Below are 23,154 nucleotides of genomic sequence, written 5' to 3'. Positions count from 1 at the left end.
TTGCCTTACCACTTAAATAGTGGCACCATGTTAGCCAGTCTTCCAGCACCTCACCTGTGACTATTAATGATACAAATATCTCAGCAAGGGGCCCAGCAATCACTTCCTAGCTTCCCACAAGGTTCAGGGGTACACCTAATCAGGTGTTGGGAATTTATCCACCATTATACATTTTAAGATGTCCAGCCGTTCCTCCTCAGAACTAGAGGGCATAGATTGAAGGTGAGAGGGGAAAGATATAAAAGAGACCTAAGGGGCAAATGTTTCACGCAGAGGGTGGTACGTGTATGGAATGAGCTGCCAGGGGATGTGGTGGAGGCTGGTACAATTACATCATTTAAGAGGCATTTGGATGGGTATATGAATGGAAGGGTTTGGAGGGATATGGGCCAGGTACTGGCAAATGGCACTAGATTAGGTTAGGATATCTGGTTGGCATGGACAATTTGGACTTCCATGCTGTACATCTCTATGACTCTATAAATGGGCCTAGATTAATTTAAAAATCACACAACACCAGGTTATAGTCCAACAGGTTTAATTGGAAGCACGCTAGCTTTCGGAGGGACGCTCCTTCATCAGGTGATAGTGTGATTTTTAACTTTGTACACCCCAGTCCAACACCGGCATCTCCAAATCTAGATTAATTTAGGATGTCTGGTCGGTGTGGACAAGTTAGAGCGAAGAGTCTGTTTTCATTGCTGTACAGCTCTGTGCCTCTAAGTGGAGAGTACTCTGTTACACTCCTGACTCATACCCTGTACATACTGGACGAGTTCTGAGCCTCTAGATACAAGAGGAAGCCCCCACTGAATATCCAATCTGAGACCCAGAGGCTGTAACTGACAGTGTTTGATGAGCATTTCAGGGGAAAGAAAGTGCTGGCGAATGAACAATTTTATTTTGAGCCATGCTTCAATCATCCATACTTAATTGTATCTAAAAATAACTAATCTGCCTTTCTCTCTCTCTCCAGTGTACCTCATGATTGGCCTCACGGCTGTGCTTGTTGTCCTGGAAACATTCTGTGAGCTGCAGAAGCTCAAGGAATTTAAAAGGATCTTCTACTTGAAGAAAGACAAGCTGGAGGACGAACAGAACATTCTAGACCACGATCAGCTCTCGTTTCCCTCGGTTACGGACTCTGTGCCTATTACCAGGGAACAGCAGAAACTCAACGAGGCCTTTTCTCCAGGCCCAGTGGCCAGCTATCAGTTTACAGAGGAGCCTGTGAACCGGTGACCCTCGGCTCTCACCTACTCCCCTTCCAAAACACCATTGGCCAATCCTTCCATCATGTCATGAAGCAAATCTGTACGTAATTAGTGTAGGATCTAAAGCAACTCACCAGCCTTTAAAAAAGGGCAAGAAGCACAAATCAGGTTAAGGAAAAGAAACCAGGGTAAGGAAAGTGTGTTTTCAGGTCACTTTGAAGTAAAAAGCACTGTGATAGTTGCCAAGAATGTCTACATCGGTTTCCCTCAGGTGAGGTAGTTATACAAGATTGACCACTAGGGCATTCTGCCCCCATTAGAAGGAGAAGCAATTATTAATGATTTGGCAAAATACTTATTTTACTTGTAATATTCGTTGTGAGGGAGGGAAAATAAGCTGACAGTGTTCAAACAGCCTCCACACTGGGAGATGGGGTCCTATATTCGGAAATGACTTACACCTGTTTCTATGGTGCCTGCGCCTCATTAGAAAATGAGACTCGGCCTGTTATCCCCTCTTTCCTGATCCGTTACACAGATTTGTCTCATCTATGTCTCAACAGCATTTACCCTGCTCATTTCGATACCCCCTCAGGTCCTTATCTCCATAAACAAAATCTCTCGATTGCAGACTTGAAAGCTCCAATCAGCCCCTAGAATCCACACACTTTTTGGGGAGAGACTCTCCCTCCCCTTTGAGTGATGAGGTGCTTCCTGACATGATTGCAGGCCTGACCTAGCTCTAACTTTAATGTTAGGTCCCATTGTCCTTCATTCCCCCCTGAGGAAAAAAATAGCATCTTTCTGTCTCTGCCAACAAATCCTTCCAATATTTTAAAAAAAAAACTAGTCTTCTAAATCTTTTGGAGTTGTACAAAAGTGATACCTCATCTTTGCCACCTGACCTTATAATATATCCTTTTTACTTCTGCCGTCTTTCTGGTGAATTGGAGGAGCACATTATCCATGATTGGTCTATCCTTCCTGAGTGCAGTATCCAAGTCTGAACACCATACACCAGGCAGAATCTGCCCAGAGTTCCCCATACTACTGAACAGCACAGCTCCCATCCTTTACCGATGTTGTCCTGTATGAGTTCACAGCCAACATCCCATCCCCCTATTTGTCTTTTCGATTGATTTGATGAACTGTTCACCTCGTGAGCCACTGAAGAAAGCCAGCCCCAGTCCGTTTCCCGTCGGTCCTTCTAACTGCTATACTCTGGAAAAAATGGTGCTGGATGTTCACCCTTGAATGCTCAACCTTTTTGCTTTTTAAATTTTTTTTAATATAAAGTTAAATGATGTTTAACAGGGGAAATGATGTCGGTGTACAAGAAAAACAAACTATTTGACTGGATTCCTCAAAACAACTGTCGAACACCTTCATTTATCTTTTTGGTATTAAGGAATAATGTTTGTGTCTAATGTCGAAATTCTACCTCGTGTGAAGATATGAAAAACAAAACACGTACTGAAAGGAATTGGTTCAGCTCTTTTTGCTCGATATTTTCAAGCAGTTCTTCACAGAGAGCTCTATTTCAAGTGCTGTCCATTTTGAATGGGGCCTGGTTCTGGGTGTCTAACAGGCTCCTGTTAACATGGCAACCAAAGTGCTGCAATAAATTGGACCCCAGTTGCTGTCTGAGCTGGGAGACATTGGAAAGCCGCACCATGTTCGTTCTGCCCAGTTTCACAGGGATAGAACTGAAGTGACAATGTTGGGTTGGATTATTCATGGGGCACGGCCCAAGGGGAGCAAATTTAATCTCAGTTGCCACATCCAACCACCGTGCAGTTGACAAGGCTGGGTTTACCCAGGAACTGGCTGATCAGGGTCCTGACTGCTGTCTCCCATTCAGAAATACTCAACCCCATGTAGAAAGCCATTGCCAGATTGAGACAGGAAGGGTTGAGGCTGGGTGAAGATCATGAAACCAGCTCAATTCAAGGACTAGAGGCTAAACTAAGGCAGCAGAGCCCTGGGTTTTACGATACAGATCTTTTTATCAATAACAACAGAGAATGCTGGAGAAACTCAACAGATCTGGAAGCATATCTAGACAGATAAACAGTCAATGTTTCAAGTCTGGTATGACTCTTCCTCAGAACTGCAAGGTGAAAGAAAATAGTTTTTAAAATACTTTTGTCTCAAGTAGAGGAGGAGCAAAAGGGTTAAATGGTATAGATGCAAAGGGTTTTTAAATTGCACAGAAAGAAAAGAAAGGGGGTAAATGAGTGTGTAAAGCAGAGAGTTGGTCCTTTTTACTAAGTGCAAAGTAAACAAGACATAAGGATAAATAGACAAAGTCTTTTCCCTGGGATAGGGGAGTCCAGAACTAGAGGGCATAGGTTTAGGGTTGGAGGGAAAAGATAGAAAAGAGAACTAAGGGGAAACTTTTTCACGCAGAGGGTGGTACGTGTATGGAATGAGCTGCCAGAGGATGTGGTGGAGGCTAGTACAATTGCAACATGTAAAAGGTATCTGAATGGGAATATGAATAGGAAGGGTTTGGAGGGATATGGGCCCGGTGCTGGCAGGTAGAACTAGATTGAGTTGGGATATCTGGTTGGCATGGATGAGTTAGACCCATGGGTCTGTTTCTGTGTTGTACATCTCTATGACTGTACACACAAAAATTAAAATCTGAAGAGCAAATAACGCTAAAAGTTATTAGGAATTTAACTGTATTCAATGTGTTCTGTTATCACTTTTCAATAATTATAAGGGAACTACAAGTGTGGACCTTTGGAGAGGACAGGATAAGACTTGCTCTCTAGCCCTTATTGTTTGGGCTACTTAACCAAAATTCCATTATAACCGTGTAATCATATTGCAACAGGAAAGAATACTTTTGACAAAACAAATAGCAACATTGGAAGTGTCAGGAAATATTGGGAAAGTTAGATGTGAATCCAAAAAAAACAGTGATTGAAACATAGTTGGCTGGAATATCTGCAATTCTCATGCAGATTTCCACTCCAGGCCCTCTTTTTTTAATGCAAAAAGCTCCACATTTCAGAAAGAAGAATCTGCTCAGGGTCCCTCAAAAATGTAGAGCTGTACTTCCATTCTGACAGTTCTTTCACACAAACCTGTCAGAGGAAGGCAAACCGCATCCCCATTGCACAACAAACAGATGCAGGATTCTGAAACGTCAAGTACCTGACAGCCACTTGGACAGCTGTTATCAAACCATATATATGTAAGGTTGTGTCATGTTAGGATGCTAAATATTAGGCTGTCAGATGAGTAGGGGGTAGTGTGCCAGGTGTAAATGATGTTAGATGAGTCAGGTGCCAGTTGGGAAAAGAACAGGGTTAGGATGCCAGAAGAGATCGGGTGTGAACTGACGGTGAGGTAGTGACCAGGGTTAGGGTTCTAATTGTTAGGATGCTAGAGTACTGATTAGATAGGTTGTCAGCTAATAAGAAAATAAGCTAACTGGGTAGGATGCAAGGTGAGTATGGGATAGGGTGCCAAGAGTGTGATGCCAGATGAATGGGGGTGGGGGGAGTTGCTAGCTCGTTAGTGTGGCACTTGGATATGGGGTAGTGTGCCAAGTGGGTAGGATACAATGTGGCAAGGGAAGTGATGCAGTGTTTAGAATAGGTTGGAGTGGCTAGGAGAAATTAAGTCTGGGAGGAGACAGGGTGAACAGGGTCAGGTGTAGGGTCTCCCATTGGTGGAGCTGTTGGGTCAGATTCAGAGGTGGGGGGATCGGGATGGGTTGGATCTAGCAACAGGGGGATCGGGTTCGGTTAGGTCCAGCAGGGGGAGTGGGGTTGTTTGGTTCAGCAAGTAGTGTCGTACACAAGGTAAGTGAGGAATGTGAGTGGTTGGGTCATGGTCTGAAACAAATAAATGGTCTGGCAATTGAGAGGTCAGCATAAACTCCAGTAGTATTTTTAGAATTCATTGATGTGATGTGGTCATCGCTGGCTAGGCCAGCATTCATTGCCCATCCCTAATTGAAAGTCAACCATATTGCTGTGGCTGTGGAGTTACATGTTGGCCAGACCAGGTGAGGATGGCAAATTTCCTTCTTGACTTAGCAAGCCAGATGAGTTTTTATGACAATCAACAATGGTTTCATAGTCATCAGTCGATTCTTAATTCCAGATTTTAAAAAAAATGGAATTACAAAAACCACCCTCACGATAGGATTCAAATCCAGATCCTCAGAGTCTCTGGATTAAAAGACTAATGATAATACCATTAGGTTATTGCCTCCCCTTAGTTGTGAAAGACAGTTGGAATTGAGATTTTATTGTACATTTAGTTTTTCTATGGTGAAGTGTAAGAATATTTTGCGAGTGAGAGTCAAAGTTATAATTATCTTAGTTAAACACCAAGGAATTACATTGACAGGAGCTTAATTTATGTAGTGTAATGCAAATGAATAGTTCTGCTAATGATGATGTAACTTTGACATCATCAGTTAACTGCTGTTGAGTCTGGGAAGGGAGGTATGGAAGAATTGTACTACAAAAGATTATATAGGACATGCACTGGAGAGCCGTAAAATCAATATTCTATAAATTAGTATGTATAAAAGAGCTTATTGGAACTCTTGAGAGCTAGATTCTAATTACCATTAGAGAAGGTTGAGCCAGAGGTGCAGCAAACCCAGAGTAAACACATTCTAGCTAAGTGGACCAGCCTCAAGAGTATAGAACAGTGTAGTCTGGTATTCTGCATTCAAAGCTTATGGTTTCTATTTACAGAATGTTTGCATCAAGTGCCTGAAAATTAAATCTCTGGAACAGAGGATCAGCTACAACAGTGTTCAAATTCAAAGCAATTTACCTTGTGATAATCACAGTATAGTTACAAAGATGCAATGTTTTGTTCATTACAGAACAATGTTTTCATCCACAGTTTTCCACGTTACATCAGTAACAGCAGAGGAGTGATATAGTCACTTATGTGAGCACTGATAGTAAGTATCTAAAAAATATCTTCTAATAATAACTGGATCAAAATCAGAAACAGACGCTGGGTTTTTTATTATTATTATTTGCTTCTCAGCGCAGAAATATTGATGTCAGATATAGTCCCCAAACCATGCCCCTTCTAAGGTCAGCCAGCTCAAGACAGGTCAGGAATCAAAATTATCTTTAATTTATCAGGTAATCTTGTACCGCATTTTCTCCAAGTCTTTGAAAATCTATTATTCATTGTCCTGAGTCATGTTATCTATGCAGTCAACCCTGTATTATTTCTGACATTTTAACAGAGAAATTGAGGGACAAACAGTACTTGGGCACACACTGTACATTACTATTTCAGTTTAGTCACAGATGAAAGAGTGTATGAAGTTTTTGTTTGGGGTTGTTATCATCAGCTGTGGCCTTGTTATTTCTGTAAATATTGGTCTTACTCCAAGTCCAAATCAAATGCATGTTTGTCATTCATTGATATTAACCTCCCAATGAAAACCAAAATGTTTACTAAATCTTCATAGAATGTTTTCAATCCCAAACCTGAAGATTATCTCATGGGCCACCATTATGGTCACCTAACTGACATAAGGAAGGTGAACGAACGAGAATTAAAATTTGAATTCATTTGTGTTATTAGATATGTTTACAATCAAGACTTTTATCTCCTGTTTTTGGAACCAATCAAGTGTCTGGTTGATAGGGTAAAGGTTGTAGAAGAGTGTAGTGCATTTTCATTGTGGATTCATTTAGACTCAACTTCCAGCTTCTTTTTAATGATGCAACATTCTACTATAATTTCTGAAGCTCTCCAAAAACATGATTTTCTGGGAATTATCACTACTCTTGCAACTCTCCAGCTTCTTGACTTTCTAATCTCAGTGCATCATTCACCATTACTACTTTACTCCAATCCAGGTCAATTGTGGCATTTGGAGAAATTCAATTATAAAAAGTTCTCTTTCAGAAACACCTAATATTAGCTCCTGACCCTTGTAATTTACCTTTTTGACAGCACGAAACCTGACATGCAGAGCTCAGCAGCCAGAGCTTTGGCTGATATCCTTTCCTAACTCAGGGTGTTGGTTCTCTTTAACTCCAGTCTTAACTATTCCAATGTTTCTTTGGCCAGCCGATCAAATACCATCCTTTAAACTTCAAGGTATCCAAAATCCTACTGTCTCTGTCCTGACTCACAACAAATTCCACTTGCTTATCATCCCCATTGGCTTCTGTTCGGAACTGATTCAGATTTTAAATACTAAATATTGTGTTTAAATCACTCAATTCCTTTGCAGAACATTATTTGCAGATTCATAAATACTTTAGGCACTAAATATGCATTAATTACTGGAACAATTGTACATACATTTTATGTACAATCCTACCTTAACATATCAAATAAAATCAGTATTCAGTACATCTACTTCATGCAAATTAAATGACCAAGTTATGCCATCTATTGTAACCTAACAGCAGGGATAGCTGTCATTGCCACTGTGTGCAGAATTCCCCTCACTTAATGTGGCACAAGTAATGATGAGAATGAAAAAATGGAAAAATATTTTCTTGATTTCCCCCGCAAGCCTTAAATGATATTAGAATCTCATCATTGAGCAGCAAGTACCTTATTTCCATGCATTAAAGCTCCACTATGCCACTTCCAAATCTTCTGTTGCCTTCCATGATCTTTCATATACATGAGTTGGTATTAACTTTACCAGATTATCATGTTTGCTTTCAGAGCAACTCATATACCATAATAAGGTTAGCCCTTGAATGTTTTAGTTTGGAACTCCGGGATACCCATATCTTGCAATTCCCAACAAGTCGCTTTGCTTTCAGGGACAAACAAGCACATAAATCTGGAAGGATGAAACTTATGCCTCTTAGCTTGCTTTCTTAACACTCACTCATTTATACTTACTCAAAGATTGCCCTGCATCTATATACAGCACATTGCTTTTTTAATAGACACACTTTTTTAATGCACACTCACTGACTTTAGTTTAGACTTACAGTTTGCTGGACAATGTGTATCTTGCATTATTTTCCATGCAGAGAGTCTTTAGTGCTCAGCAACATGCTGCTCATCATAGAGGGAGAAGCAGGTAGGTTGTGATGGTGGAGATCATTGAACAATCAATCATTCAGACATGTCACTTTACAGCATCATGTCACAATTGCAGCGTATCTGGCAATTTACATGGCATGCTCTTCAAGCAAATGACCATGTGTGAAAGTCAAAGGGGAACAGTATTTAGTGAGGTGAAAGGGGCTACAGTCAGTCAAGGGATTTGTCTTATTCCATTCCAGAGGGTTTTCCAGGCACTTGGTCCTACTGGAGTCCAGAGTTCAATATCCTTGCAGACCACCAGGTCAAATGTAAGCAGTCCAGGTGTTAGACATAGGTCAGTTGCAGTGCTGTGGAGATATCCATTCAGGGGATGATCTATTTTTACCCATGATGAGGCAAAGGGAAGGCCATGTCAAACAACATAACAATCACAAAACCCTTTTATCAAAAATGTGAAAATTCAGCTGAATGTTTTAACGCATGTAGACATTTGGCTGGAAGGCCAGTTCATTTTCACATCCAGTAAGTGACGAAGCTACGTTTGACCTGCAGGGAAATTGTTTCCAGAAGAAGAGCAGAACACCAAATAGAAAAGCTTTTTATCTGTCGCAGATTTCTCAAACCCAGGAAAACCTGATAGCCTCAAAAACCTGTAATGACAGCACCAAAGCAGAAGTGAATGAAAAGAATGTCTATTCTATTATTGTGTCTGCAATTACTTACCAAGAAATGTTATCTTAAACATTAATGCCCAATATCCACGGTGTCCACGTTTTTGCAACACCAAGTGTTGTTACAATGATATCCAATAAAGAAATGAGGCAGTTAGTTTGATATTTTAAAGTTGTTTACATTACTTGGCCTTCCCTGAAAAATGTCATATTCTGAGCAGCTGAACAGTAATATCAAAGAGTTGTTTCCCCATAAAAAGTTGCCACAATTTCCCTCTATATGTAGCAAGTGGACAAGACTCACTGTGACATCACAAATTCAGAAAATAATCTCTACTTAACTTTCAAGAATAAATTAAAATAAAACACATCACAGTTTCCAAGAAAATTACTTTGAAAGTTGTTTTGCAAAGATTTTGGAGGAAATGTGTATCCCTTATTCACACAAAATTCCAAGTCCCACTCATCTGCCATAATAATGTCACCTTTGAGTCATTGCAGACATGTTAATAAACACACGTATCACTTACACACACTTAGTAGCTGGTGGCAGGAGAAATGGAGACCAACTCCATTTAATTATGGCAGAGGCCCAACAGCAATCTCCTGGTCGTGGCAAAAACTCTTGTGACTAGGGTGGTACGAGATTATACAACAGCATGTCATTTGTGGAGCCACTGACACCCATTATCTCAGAGGCCATTACAATGTAATGATGGTTCAGTGACTAATTATGGCTTTCCCATACCCTTGGAAGAGCATCTAGACCTCCTTTTGGGGACTGGGGCATCCCTTGCTTTCGGGCACTCTACCAGATTAAGAGAACCAGCATCATAGAGTCATAGAGATGTACTGCATGGAAACAGACCATTCGGTCTAACCCATCCATGCCGACCAGATATCCCAACCCAATCTAGTCCCACTTGCCAGCACCATATCCCTCCAAACCCTCCTTATTCATATACCCATCCAGATGCCTTTTAAATGTTGCAATTGTACCAGCCTCACTACTTCCTCTGGCAGCTCATTCCATACATGTACCACCCTCTGCGTGAAAATTTTGCCCTTTAGGTCCCTTTTATATCGTTCCCCTCTCACCCTAAACCTATGCCCTCTAGTTCTAGATTCTCCGACCCCCGGGAAAAGACTTTGTCTATTTATCCTATCCATGCCCCACATAATTTTGTAAACCTCTATAAGGTCACCCCTCAGCCTCCTACGCTCCAGGGAAAACAGCCCCAGCCTATTCAGCCTCTCCCTATAGCTCAAATCCTCCAACCCTGGCAACATCCTTGTAAATCTTTTCTGAACCCTTTCAAATTTCACAACATCTTTCCGATAGGAAGGAGACCAGAATTGCATGCAATTTTCCAACAGTGGCCTAACCAATGTCCTGTACAGCCACAACATGACCTCGCAACTCCTGTACTCAATACTCTGACCAATAAAGGAAAGCATACGAAACGCCTTCTTCACTATCCTATCTACCTGCTAGGTTCATAGCTCCACTTTCAAGGAGCTATGAACCTGCACTCCAAGTTCTCTTTGTTCAACAACACTCCTTAGGACCTTACCATTAAGTGTATAAGTCCTGCTAAGATTTGCTTTCCCAAAATGCAGCACCTCGCATTTATCTGAATTAAACTCCATCTGCCACTTCTCAGCCCAGTGGTCCATCTGATCAAGATCCTGTTGTAATCTGAGGTAACCTTCTTCGCTGTCCAATACACCTCCAATTTTGGTGTCATCTGCAAACTTACTAACTGTGCCTCTTATACTCACATCCAAATGATTTACATAAATGACAAAAAGTTGTGGACCCAGCATCGAATCTTGTGGCACTCCATTGGCCACAGGCCTCCAGTCTGAAAAACAACCCTCCACCACCACACTCTGTCTTCTACCTTTGAGCCTGTTGTGTATCCACATGGCTAGTTCTAACCTTGCTAATCAGTCTCCCATGGGTAACCTTGTCGATCGCCTTACTGAAGTCCATACAGATCACATACACCACTCTGTCCTCATCCATCCTCTTTGTTACTTCCTCAAAAAACTCAATCAAGTTTGTGAGTCATGATTTTGCATGCACAAAGCCATGTTGACAATCCCTAATCAGTCCTTGCATTTCCAAATACATGTACATCCTGTCCCTCAGGATTCCCTCTAACAACTTGCCCACCACCAACATCAGGTTCACTGGTCTATAGTTCTCTGGCTTGTCCTTACTACCCTTCTGAAAGAGTGGCACCACGTTAGCCAACCTCCAGTCTTCTGGCACCTCACCTGTGACTATCGATGATACAAATATCTCAGCAAGAGGCCCAGCAATCACTTCTCTAGCTTCCCACAGAGTTCTCAGGTACACCTGATCAGGTCCTGAGGATTGATCCACCTTTATTCGTTTCAAGACATCCAGCACTTCTTTCTCTGTAATATGGACATTTTGCAAGGTGTCACCATCTATTTCTCTACAGTCTATATCCATATCCTTTTCCACAGTAAATACTGATGCAAAATACTCATTTAGTATCTCCCCCATTTTCTGTGGCTCCACAAAAAGGCTGCCTTGCTGATCTTTGAGGCGTCCTATTCTCTCCCTAGTTACCTTTTTGTCCTTAATGAATTTGTAAAACCCTTTCGATTCTCCTTAATTCTATTTGCCAAAGCTACTTCATGTCTCCTTTCTCCCTCCTGATTTCCCTCTTAAGTATACTCCTACTGCCTTTATACTCTTCTACGTTCTCCCCGTGTCTGCGTGGGTTTCCTCCGGGTGCTCCGGTTTCCTCCCACAGTCCAAAGATGTGCAAGTTAGGTGAATTAGCCATGCTAAATTGCCCGTAGTGTTAGGTAAGGGGTAAATGTAGGGGTATGGGTGGGTGGCGGGTTGGTGTGGACTTGTTGGGCCGAAGGGCCTGTTTCCACACTGTAATGTAATCTAATCTAAGAATTCACTCGATCTATCCTGTTTATACCTTATATATGCTTCTGTCTTTTTCTTAACAAAACCTTCAATTTCTTTAGTCATCCAGCATTCCCTATACCTACCAGCCTTTCCTTTCACCCTAACAGGAATATACTGTCTCTGGATTCTCGTTATCTCGTTTCTGAAAGCTTCCCATTTTCCAGCTGTCCCTTTACCTGTGAACATCTGCCCCCAATCAGCTTTTGAAAGTTTTGGCCTAATACTCTCAAGATTGGCCTTTGTCCAATTTAGAACTTCAACTTTTCGATCTGGTCTATCCTTTTCCATCACTACTTTAAATCTAATAGAATTATGGACTCTGGCCCCAAAGTGCTCCCCCACTGACACATCTAGTCACCTGCCCTGCCTCATTTCCCAAGAGTAGGTCAAGTTTTGCACCTCCTCTAGTAGGTACATCCACATACTGAATCAGAAAATTTTATTGTACACACTTAACGAATTCCTCTCCATCTAAACCCTTAACACTATGGCAATCCCAGTGTACATTTGGAAAGTTAAAATCCCCTCCCATCACCACCCTATTATTCTTACAGATAGCTGCGATCTCCATTCAAGTTTGTTTCTCAATTTCCCTCTGACTATTAGGGGATCTATAATACAATCCCAATAAAGGGATCATCCCTTTCTTATTTCTCAGTTCCATCCATTTCCAGGAATATCCTCCCTCAGTACAGCTGTAATGCTTATCAAAAATGCCACTCTCCCTCCTCTCTTGCCTTCCTGTAGCATTTGTGTCCTGGAACTTTAAGCTACCAGTCCTGCCCATCCCAGAGCCATGTTTGTGTAATTGCTATGATATCCCATGGAGTGGGATAGCTGCTAAAAACGATCCTTTGCCTTGACTCTGATTCCCTTCTCCTCCTCTGCTGTGACTCACAACCCGCAATTCCAATCCCACCCCTCCCTGATATTTTGTTTGGGATCCCAGATGATCTAGAGTCACTGGTAGGTGCATCACTGACAACTGTCACCATATCCATTAGAATTGGTGGCCTAAGATGTTAGCCTGTAATTGACAGGAGCACTCACCACTGGGCACGTTAATTGCAGAGAAGAGTGAACTGCAGCCAGATAAGTATCTGAAAGATACATGATACTACTGGGCCTCCACCACAAAACTGATCAGGGTTCCTTGATAGAATTTACATCTCTAAGTGTCTTTTGCAGTCTGGGTTACTAAAGGATCGATTTTATATCTTCGTTTTCAGAGCACAGCCAGCAAAAATGTTTCAAAGAAATGTCAAAACTCATATTTCAGTGTGAATGACCAATGTCTAAGCAATTGAACAACCTTGGGGCAGGACATTTGTGTCAATGTTCCAAAATTGGCTGTGAATGTTTTAGTTCTATTCATAAAATTTTGCTTATTTTCAACTACCTTAGTAAAAAGCCAAAATAGTTATTGTTACGGGTAATTAACATAAGCAGAGTATCAGCTATTACTCAATCGTGGAGCAGTATTTCACAGCATTCAGCAGGGTGTCTTCAGCAAAACATTGACAATGACGGGAACACTCAGTCAACAGATTGTGAGTGGATTACCATAAATCTCAGAAGGAATAGATGATATTGTCAAGAAATTTTAAAATTAAGCTATCATACCTAATTCTGCCAAAGGTCCAGTTCTGGGAAAAGGTCATCAACTTAAAATATTAACTGTTTCTCTCCAAAGGTGCTGCATGACTTGTTGAATATTTCAAGCATTTCCTATCTTTTGTTCTACTTTTCCATGAAACACATTTTGATTTTATATAAGGGTCAATGTTAAGTATGTAATCAATACATTTTGAAATGCTAAACCTGATCTGACCTGCTTTCCTGAAATAATCAGTGGCCACCAATGGATAAAATAATGAACAATGTTATCCACCATTCTAGCATGTTGAACTTATAGTATGGTCATTTGCACTAAATCTCTGTTGGTATTTATCTTTCTTTAATTGAACTTCATCATCATTCCATAACCATGATATTTGCACATGCTTTTACTTGAAGAACAAGTAAACTTGATTATGACATAAATGTTGAAGACTATGCAAGCACTCAGCTGTCAGGCACCTTCTGTGGATCAGGGAAAGATGGATTAACCTTTTATCCAGTATCTTTTGGTGTATAAAGCAGTTCGTACCTAAAAGAGACAAAAATAGAAATTTCTGGAAAAGCTCAGCAGGTCTGTCAGGATCTGTGGAGACAAATCAGAGTTAAGGTTTTAGATCAAGTGACCCTTCCTCAGAAAGGGAAAATACCTAAAAAGATTAACTGACATGAAGAGATAAACTTTGCCCACAAGGATACAAAGAATCATTCCTGATGTGTCGCTGCCCTGTGTTCAAATTCAGTTTCAGTTTTGTGCTGAGACTATGTAGTTAACAGTAATGTGTACTCACTCTTTGGACAAGCCTAAAATCTTACAAGAGACTGTCATGTAAGTTAGAAGTAATTAAACCGTCTATTAAGTACAATGCACTAACTCTATGGTTTATGAGAAGATCTTCCTTCTGCCAAAAAGGGTATCCTTCCCCATTTCATACACGTAATTTAGACTAACACTATTAAGAAGAACTGGGGGAAGTGAATTTGTCACAACAGAAACCATGTTAGGAGAGCAAGTCTTTGAAAATATATCTTGCTGACAGTTGTGTGGATTTCATCATTTGTCCCATCTTCATCAGATAATTGTTTTGTCGGATAACCACATCTGCAAGCAAATTTTAAATGATTAAATTAGGCTTTAAAAAGTGCTTGAAACAAATAGTAGAGTGAAATCCAAAGTTTTGAATATGAATAGTTGTTGTTTCAGGTGTACAGCTGAAACCTGATGAACCTCTCATGCGTCCATTATATACAATGGCACTCATATCACTGAATTTTCTCAACATGTTGTCACCAAAATATTGCTTTTCAAAAGCTAGAAAGATTAAGCAAATGCTATTCTGGCTGGAACTATTCCAAAATTCAACTCAAATGTTCATGCATAAATTAAAAGGCATATGCAAACTAAGGAGGCGTGGATAGGAAGTAGCTCCTTCCATAAATTCATTACAATGCTTTCAGGTATGCAAGTGCTTATTGGAATTCGTTTCACACAGTGCTCAGCAAGTACGTGCATGAAGAACAACTGCAGTTACTTCTAATGGAAGAAAATATTCTGAATGGTCACCATGCTTTGCTTAATCCAGGAGAGGAAAGTGAACAGGTAAATACATTATTGTCTCCTTTGAGACTGTTATGTTTAACTTTGATATAATTCGGAGATAACATTTGCAATCATATGTTTTCAGCAACTGTATTGTGGAATATTCTTATTAAAAATACATGCAATCCTCTTAATGGTTGTTGTGGAAACTTGGATATTTTGTTTGATTCTAAAGCTGTTAAAGCTTATGAGTGTTCTGAGTTAGAGGATAAATTATAGAGATCGTACTTCTAAATTTGAAAGCACAGATGCTATCTGTTCTGTACATTGTGCTGCGTGAGACAAGAGAAATTCTCCCGAAATATTATTTTTCAAGTCAATTACAGATTTTTCTCCCAGATGAAGCAACGATATAAAAGAAGGATAAAAGTTTTAAAAAACCTAAACAGAACAAAATGATGCTTTTAGGATGAAAATATCTGTTAGCTGGCTCACTGTGTCCTGTATTGAGGAAGCAAACAGCCCAGGATATTCCCAGTTCACAATATTATAAAGACTGTGATGTTTAACTTTTAACTTTTTTTAATGCTATATTAAGAGTTACTGTAATGTTTAACTTGTAACTTGGTTCCTTATTTATTTCTACTTTATTCTTAAGTTTTTGTACCTAGGTACTTGTACCGAAGATGGCACCATATATGACGACATTAAAAAGTTTTCACTGTACTACTGTACTTTTGTACTTCAGTACACATGACTGTAAAGTCTAAATCTAAATCTATATTTTTAGTAGATTTAAGCCAAAGCAATAGTAAATGCTAGAAATTGCCTCAGCATCCTCAGAGCTGAAGGATAAGGAATTATCAAGTGGCTGCATCCTGACTGCTGCGCACTTAGCCTTTTGAAAAGTTCATATGTGCAGATATTTGATAAGGACGATAATATATACAATCAGGATTTGTTGTGCTATACTCCCAACATCCTTCTTTTCATCATATTGCCTTCAAATGTCAACATCCATGCATGAAGAAGAAACTTGAAGTAGAACTAAAAGAGCTAATGCAGTTAGTAAAATATTTAAAAACTATTACTCACATCTACTCAACATGTACCTGAATACTCCACATTTACTGTGATAACCTTAATAGATGTATAACCAGCTATAAATATAACTAATCTATTTGGCTGTACTGGTAGCTGTTCTACATCAGCAATGCCATTTAGAATTGAAATCAGAATGTATTTGCTGTTTCAAATGCATGAGAAAGGAGAGAAAAAGAATTGATTTTATTTCTATCTGATGAATTGTGTGCAATAAAGCAATCATGCAAAGTCAGTACATTGTTAAAAATAACGGCTGTGGTTTTCTGTTGTAAAATTAATATTTTATTTAAATCCAACTTTGATAAATCAATCAAAGAAAAGTTAAAAACATATATTTCAAATTTTAATTAACTTGAACTAGAGTCTTCCTTAATCTATTCCATACTCAGGCATGTTTTCCCTGTGAAATTTTAGTCCATTTTAATTTTTATGAATTGTTTTTGTACCATGGGTCATCTATATTGAATCAAATACTTATATATAGATATTTGAATGTTCCCTTGTATTTGTAAGCAAGTGATGACAATACCACAACATTCTGCCAGCTAGGTACTGTGAGCTTGAAGGCTTGTTTTTCAAAACCATTTGAATCTTGAGAAGAGAATAATATTTTCATTTCAGTTAAAGTGATATAAGTAAGTAGCATTTCAAATCCGGAGAAGTTGAGACGATAATTTAAAATGCAAGTTGTTTAACATTTCCAAAAAGATTTGTTATTATTAAAAAGGTTTAGGGATCAGTGTCCGACAAAAATGCATTCCACTTTAGATGTAGGAGCAGAAGTGAGCCATTCAGCCCCTTGAGTCTGCTGAGTCATTCAATGATATCAGGACTGATTTGCAAATCCTCAACTCCACTTTCCTGCTTTTACTCCATAACCCTCAATTCCCTTACTGATTAGAAACCTATCTATCTCTACCTTGAATGTTCTTAATCACCCAACATCAACAGCGCTCTGTGGTAAACAATTTCATAGATTTATGACCTTCAGACAACAACATTCCTCCTCATCTTTGTTTTAAACATGCGACATGTACTTGAAGAGTCTGAGATTACGCGCTCTGGTCCTAGACGTCTCACAAGGGGAAACAACATTTCCACATCCAACTTGTCAAGTTCCCTAAGAATCTTGTATGTTTCAATAAGGTTGTTTCTCATTCTTCTATATTCCAACAAGTACAGGCTTAACCTACTCAACATCTCCTCATAATGCAGTCCTTCCATACCTCATATTGGCCTATTCAGCCTCCTCTTGACTGCTCCAATACCAGGGGATCTTACTTATATCATTTGGATCTGTTAGAAGTATTCTCATTGTATTATCTAGGCTGATATCCCAGACCAATTATAACAATGGTGTGTGGAGATATTATTTTTTCAATGAAACATTAAAACATGTATTAAAGATGGTATTACCTTACTTATAAGAGCAGGGAATTTCCTAACCAACAAATGCAATGCTTCATGGTTTGACATAATGGTGTGGGCGTGGATGGGGGTTGCTGGCCATTTGAATGTGTTGTTACCATTTGCGATGCAATAATACGAGGAGAGCCAAATTTCTATGTGCTTGTAAATTCAAGATCGGCTTATTCAAATACGAATGACTCACCAACAGCACAACTCTCCTGTTGAGACGAAATAGATGGGAGGTTGCTGGTTGCTAATGAATCCACAATTCATAAGTTTTCAAATTTAGGATGGCTGCAATTCTTCAAGCAATAGGACATAAGCAGTAGGTGGCTTCTCTTCTTGAGTTCTTATCAAAATACTCAACTGCTTTGATTTATTAGAAAATTATTCCTTTGGTATATCTCAATACCTTTCCATGGCTTCTATTTCCCATTCTAATGATCAACCAATCACAGGAAAAACATTATAGAAGGAAGTAAGACCAGAATTTCTTAAATGCTGTCTCACAGATCCTCTGAGAAGGAGAAAGATGATTTGCTGAATTCGCAAGGATGGAGGAAATTTAAATCAGTCATTAAAACCTTGCAAAATGTGGTGGTAAAAATGCTGAGTATTAGCCTCTCACTTCTTGACCATGTTAAGCAAGGTAAAAGGACTGGATCACCACCACCTTTTAACTTTGACAACATTAATCCTCTCTACCAATTTGCTCAATTACAATGACACACCTTAACTCATTTGTTTAATTGCCCATGAACTGTTCCACTTGGACCTGATGTTTGGATCTTTTCTCATAAGCCTTTCTTCCATGCTGCCCTTTATAGCACTAATCTCTTCAGCTACCGTGTCATTTTTGTACTTGGTATTCTGATTGTATCATATGCTATATCAATGACATTATTCTGACATTGTACTTATGGCAATATTTTACCAGGGCTCAGCTATCTGAGCCAAGGAACATTTAAGTTTAAAAACCAAAAGAACTGCAGATGCTGCAAATCAGAGACAAAAATAGAAATTGCTGGAGAAACTCAGCAGGTCTGGCAGCATCTATGGAGAGAAATCAGAGTTAACGTTTCAGTTTGAATGATCTTTCCACTTCCTCTGTTCTGAGGAAAGGTCACTTGACCCAAAATGTTAATTCTGATTTCTCTCCACAGATGCTGCCAGACCTGCTAAGCTTGTTCTTGCAATTTTTAAGAACACTTTAGTTTCCTGCATTTGTCACACATAAGCAGCCTCAAAAAAACCTTTTCTTGCAAAAGGGAGAGACTGAATAGGCTTAGGCTCTTTTCCTGAAGCATTGGAGGCTGAGGGGTGACCTTATATAGGTTTATAAAATCGTGAGGGGTGTGGATTGGGTAAATCACCAAAGTCTTTTTCCCAGAGTAAGAGAGTTGGAAACTATATGGCATAGGTTTAAAGTAGGAGGGGAAAGATTTAAAAAGAATCGGAGGGGTAACTTTTTCCTGCTTATGAGTTGTGTATTAAGTTCATTAACATTCTAAAACAAAGATAGATTACCTATAAGACGTTATTATTCAAACAGGATTTTTGTCACAAGTCTTAGTGGTTTTGGGTCAAAGCTGCAACATTAGATCCTGTTAAATAAACATGTTTTATTACTTTCTTTAAAAGTCATTGTCTTGATCATGCAAAATATTCTTTAAGAACCGATTGCATATTTTACCGTGACAACACAGCTAGGTTTATGTACACTTTTATTTAATCCTTTGAACAGCATGCAAGCTGTATTTACTGGAAGGTGGCTGCCTGTCTGCAAAAATGATTGCATTCATTAAAAGGAAGAACTTTGAGGGGTCTTGTGACATAGTGATAGTGCCACTAATCTGGGCCTGAAGGTTTGAATTCAGTTCCTACCTGACCTGGAAGTGTATTATGGCACATCTGAATGGTTTGCTTAAAAAATATGAAAAGGAAGGACTTCCAAACAAATCTACTAGCTTGGGGTCAAACTTTATGCAATGCCAGTGTCAGTCAAACCCTTGAATCTATGGTTTAGAGATACTAAGGCATCTCTCAAGAACAGAATATTATTCTCCTTACTCGTTGATCAAATCTAAAATCACGAGAACGAAAATATATTAACAATTAATTAATCTTATGCTCTTTGTGGAATTTTACTCCTCCCAAAATGGCTGCTGCCTCCAGAAGAAGCTGTTGCAGTTCAACCTTATTGTAGGTTAAGTGCTTTGGAGTGTTCCTGAGAGTCATTATGTATAATTACAAGTCTTTTTTTATTTTAATATAAAATCCATGGAGAATATTTGGTATTGTCATGTAAACAGTCAGAAAGTAGATACTAGGGAATCATAAGTATCCTCCAAATGAGTAAAACACCACTGCAAGTTAAGAGTATTTTGTAAATGGCTCTTCCAGGTAATTTCTGATTGTAGATACTTTTACAGACTTTAAAATCCATTTAAAATCTATCAGTGGAAGAATCATCTTGACCTTTATGAAAATATTACCACGCAACTTCCTACAACATGTATTGAATTTACTGTTGTCATCTCTTGGCTTCATTTACCTCACTGAATCAAATTTGATTTCTGTACAAAATGTGAAGATGATGGAGTCTTACAAAATATAGTAGAGCTAGTTTCAAATGTCCAAATGGAACAACTTTGAGTGAACCTAATTCAAATTAGTTCAAAAAAGGTTTTCAACTCGACTGGAATCTAAGATTAAGTACTTTTGGTGGTAAGCTCCAGCTAACACTATCTCTTAATAATGGGTGGTTTGGCACACGCTTGAAGAACTTTTAATGGCTCCAAGGCTACTTTGCAAACCATTTTCTCTCTGTCTTGAATGTAGTAATGAGAAAATAAAACATTTTTTATTTTTGCAGGCTCCTCATGTGATTTCTTAACAGGTACTTTTTGATTTTCTTGGGCCAGTTTTTAGGTTTCAAGGCCTTTTTTGTCATAGAAGTCACAGGACTAGAGCACATAAAAAGCACTTTGGCCCATTGAGTCTGCACTCATCTACAACAAGTACTGAACTATTTTAATCCCTTTTTCCAGTACTGAGCCATAGCCTTGTGTGCTTTGCATCACAATTGAACAGTAAAACATTTCTTAAATATTATGAAGGTCTCTTTTTCTGCCATGATTACAGGCAGTGCCAGATTCATACCACTGCTGGGTGAGCACATTTTCCTCACAATGCTCTCTAAACCTGCTCTCTTTTACCTTAAATCTACACCACCCTGATCATTGATGCTTCTACTAAGGTGAACAAATCATTCTTGTTCATCCTGTCATTACCCTTCATAATTTCATACATCACAATCATGTCCCCTACTTAGTCTCCTCTGCTCCAAGGATTTGGAGGAGTCAGTATTGGACTGGTGTGGACAAAGTTAAAAATCATATAACACAAGGTTATAGTCCAATGGGTTTATTTGGAAGCACTAGCTGACTCAAGATTAGGATCCAGACAGACCCTAACCTCACACCTTTAAGGCATTGTCTGAGCTGAGATGTCACCTTTTGTTATAAAACCTTAAGTTATTTTGAGAATATGACTTAAAAGACATTCTGGGATTTACATATTAAAGAACCGAAACCAGCAAACCCATTTTAACAGATGAAAGACTTAACAATCTAGGTTTGTTCAATATATCATTTCAGCTGCGTGACACCATAATCTTTTGCTATAACTTCTGTGTCTTACGGTCCTGCTTCACAACCACCTGATGAAAAAGCAGCGCTTCGAAAGCTACGGCTTCCAAATAAACCTGTTGGACTATAACCTGGTGTTGTGTGATTTTTAACCTGCTCCAAGGTAAACAGCCTATACTTATCCAATCTCCCATTACCCTTTCTTCCTGACACTCAGCTAATTCTGGTTCCAATTAGCCATACTTTAGTGGAACCCATCATCACTAACTCATTTGTTACATGATGCAGTCATTTAGTAAGATTACCTTTGGTACTTGTGTTGACATTACAGGGTATTTGACTCTCTCAGAAGCAGATGTTATTAGGACATTGAGGTATGATGATATTAATGTTCACAATGGTTTAAACCCCTGTTAATCTTGTTTCAAATAGTTCTTGGTTAGCATAAGGTAGTTTGCGTTTTCATTTTATGTAATGAATTGTAATATTCTTTTGTTGAAAGGACAGTGGCAGCTTTTTGTGAATATGTTCAGTTACTGGCCTCCCCAGTAAAGAAAGAAACAAAAAACATATGGTCTATCAAGCCCGATGGTTTATTACTCTGGAGTCTGACTTATCTAGTATTATGACCAACTGGAATCATAATAGATGATGCCCATGCACTCCCTATCTTTGCTGCAAACAAAAACAGAAAGCGCTGGAGAAACTCCACAGGTCTGGTAGCATCTGTGGAGAGAAAGCAGCATGAAAGGTTTGAGTCCAGTGACCCTTTTTCAGAATTGGGTCACTGCATTTCAAACCTTAACTCTGTTTTCTTTTCACAGATGCTGCCAGACCTGCTGAGTTTCTCTAGCACTTCCTATTTTTGTTTGTTTCAGATCTCCAGAATCCACAGTTTTTTATTTTATTTTCATATTGTCTTCCTATTTTAGCTGTGATTTTAATCAGTTTGAAATCTATGGGGTTTGACTTTGCTAAACTAACAGTAATGAATTACAGACAAGCACCATGAAACAGAAGCTGATGGCATAATGGAATTTAATGCTGATAAGTGTGAAGTTATACACTTTGGAAGAAGTAACAAGACAAGGCAGTATTCAATGGATGGCAAAACATTAGGAAGCTCAGAAGAACAGAGGGACCTTGGTGTGGTTGTCCACATATCCCTGACAGCAAGAGGACAGGTTAATAGGGTAGTTAAGAAGGCAAATAGGACACTTGCCTTTATCAGTCATGGCATAGATTATAAGAGCATGGAAGTTAAGTTGGAGCTGTACGGGACTTTCGTTAAGCCGCAGTTGGTGTAGTGAGTTACCACACTTTAGGATGAATGTGATCCAACTAGAGGAGGTGCAAAGGCGATTCACCAGGACATTGCCTGGCATGGAGCAATTTAGCTGTGAAGAGAGGCTGGAAAAGTTCATGATGTTTTCTTTAGAGCAGAGAAGTCTGAGAGGGGACCTGACTGAGGTATACAAGGTTCTGAGGAACATGGACATGCTGGATGGGAAGCAGCTGTTCCCCTTAGATGAAGGGTCAATAACAAGGGGACATAATTTAAAGATGTAAAGCAGCCTATTTAGATGGGATTTGAGGGGGAAAAACTTTCACCCAGAGCCTGGTGTGATGTGAATCCCTGGGAGGGTAGTTGAGCTGGGAAACATGGCACTTGGATGAGCACTTGAAATGTCTCAACATTCAAGGCTGTGGGCCAAGTGCTGGAAAGTGGGACTAGTGTGAATTTGGAGGGTGTGGATTTAGTGCTATTTCTTGTTAATACAGATTTAATGAACAGAGGGGTCTCCTGTACTTATTGATTCTATGATTCTTTACTTCCTAAACTTATCATGTTCTATTATGCTGGTGACAAAATGTGAAGATGATGGAGTCTTACATTTTTATAGATTTGGCAAGCGTAGTACTCACTGAAGTAATTAATGTTAGTATTGGGGTTGTCAATCTTTTC

General features: G+C 39.2%; 1 protein-coding gene across 1 annotated transcript in view; it reads left to right on the top strand.

Moving 5' to 3' along the window:
* Positions 1 to 984: 984 nt before the first annotated feature.
* Positions 985 to 23,154, top strand: part of LOC122556378 (probable cation-transporting ATPase 13A4) — a 107,626-nt gene continuing 85,456 nt past the window's right edge. The window contains exons 1-2 of the mRNA XM_043703012.1: positions 985 to 1,238; positions 14,943 to 15,084. Of these exons, the coding sequence (XP_043558947.1) occupies positions 985 to 1,238; positions 14,943 to 15,084 (396 nt within the window). The remainder of the gene's footprint in view (positions 1,239 to 14,942; positions 15,085 to 23,154) is intronic.

Source organism: Chiloscyllium plagiosum, chromosome 13 (genome assembly GCF_004010195.1).
Source record: "Chiloscyllium plagiosum isolate BGI_BamShark_2017 chromosome 13, ASM401019v2, whole genome shotgun sequence".
NCBI lineage: Eukaryota > Metazoa > Chordata > Chondrichthyes > Orectolobiformes > Hemiscylliidae > Chiloscyllium > Chiloscyllium plagiosum.
Note: the sequence above shows the minus strand (reverse complement) of the source record. Positions and strands in the feature narration are given on the sequence as shown.